This window comes from Apis dorsata, unplaced genomic scaffold (assembly GCF_000469605.1).
Source record: "Apis dorsata unplaced genomic scaffold, Apis dorsata 1.3 scaffold_650, whole genome shotgun sequence".
NCBI classification, from domain to species: domain Eukaryota; kingdom Metazoa; phylum Arthropoda; class Insecta; order Hymenoptera; family Apidae; genus Apis; species Apis dorsata.
Window position 1 is genome coordinate 75,009 of NW_006263841.1, and position 495 is coordinate 75,503.

Sequence of the window (495 nt, forward strand, 5' to 3'; positions counted from 1 at the left end):
CGTCACCACCACCACTACTACCACCACTACCACCACCACCACCGCAACTACCACCACCACTACCACCACTACCACTACCGCACGCGTCGGTCCAGACTAGACACTCGCCGTTGTTTCCTCGATTCTCGTCCGTTTTCCTTCTCGAGTCTCGAGAATGATCCCACAGGTTTTGTTTTTCCGACGATGATGACGACGACGACGACGAAGACGAAGATGAGGACGCAGATAAACAGGATGGATTTTGTTGGACGACGAATCCGTTCTCGTTCACGGAGAGAGCGGTAAGCGGGGACGCGTGAGGCGCTTTCCGAGTGGGCTCCTCCGGATCCGAACTCGGCGAGGATGGTTTGCTGCTCACCGCCTCGAATTGATTGGTTAAATTCAACACCAGTCCTTTCCTTCTCTGCCCGCTTCGTTGCTGCGTCTCCGACTCGAGCTCGTTCACCCGATTCTTCACGTTCTTGCTCGCTCCCCCCACGCCCCTGTCCGGGGCCG

The 495-nt window shown here is 57.0% G+C and overlaps 1 protein-coding gene across 1 annotated transcript in view; it reads right to left on the bottom strand.

Moving 5' to 3' along the window:
• Positions 1 to 495, bottom strand: part of LOC102678087 (probable GPI-anchored adhesin-like protein PGA55) — a 41,967-nt gene that overhangs the window by 2,656 nt on the left and 38,816 nt on the right. The window contains 1 exon segment of the mRNA XM_031513470.1: positions 7 to 490. Within this exon segment, the coding sequence (XP_031369330.1) occupies positions 7 to 490 (484 nt within the window).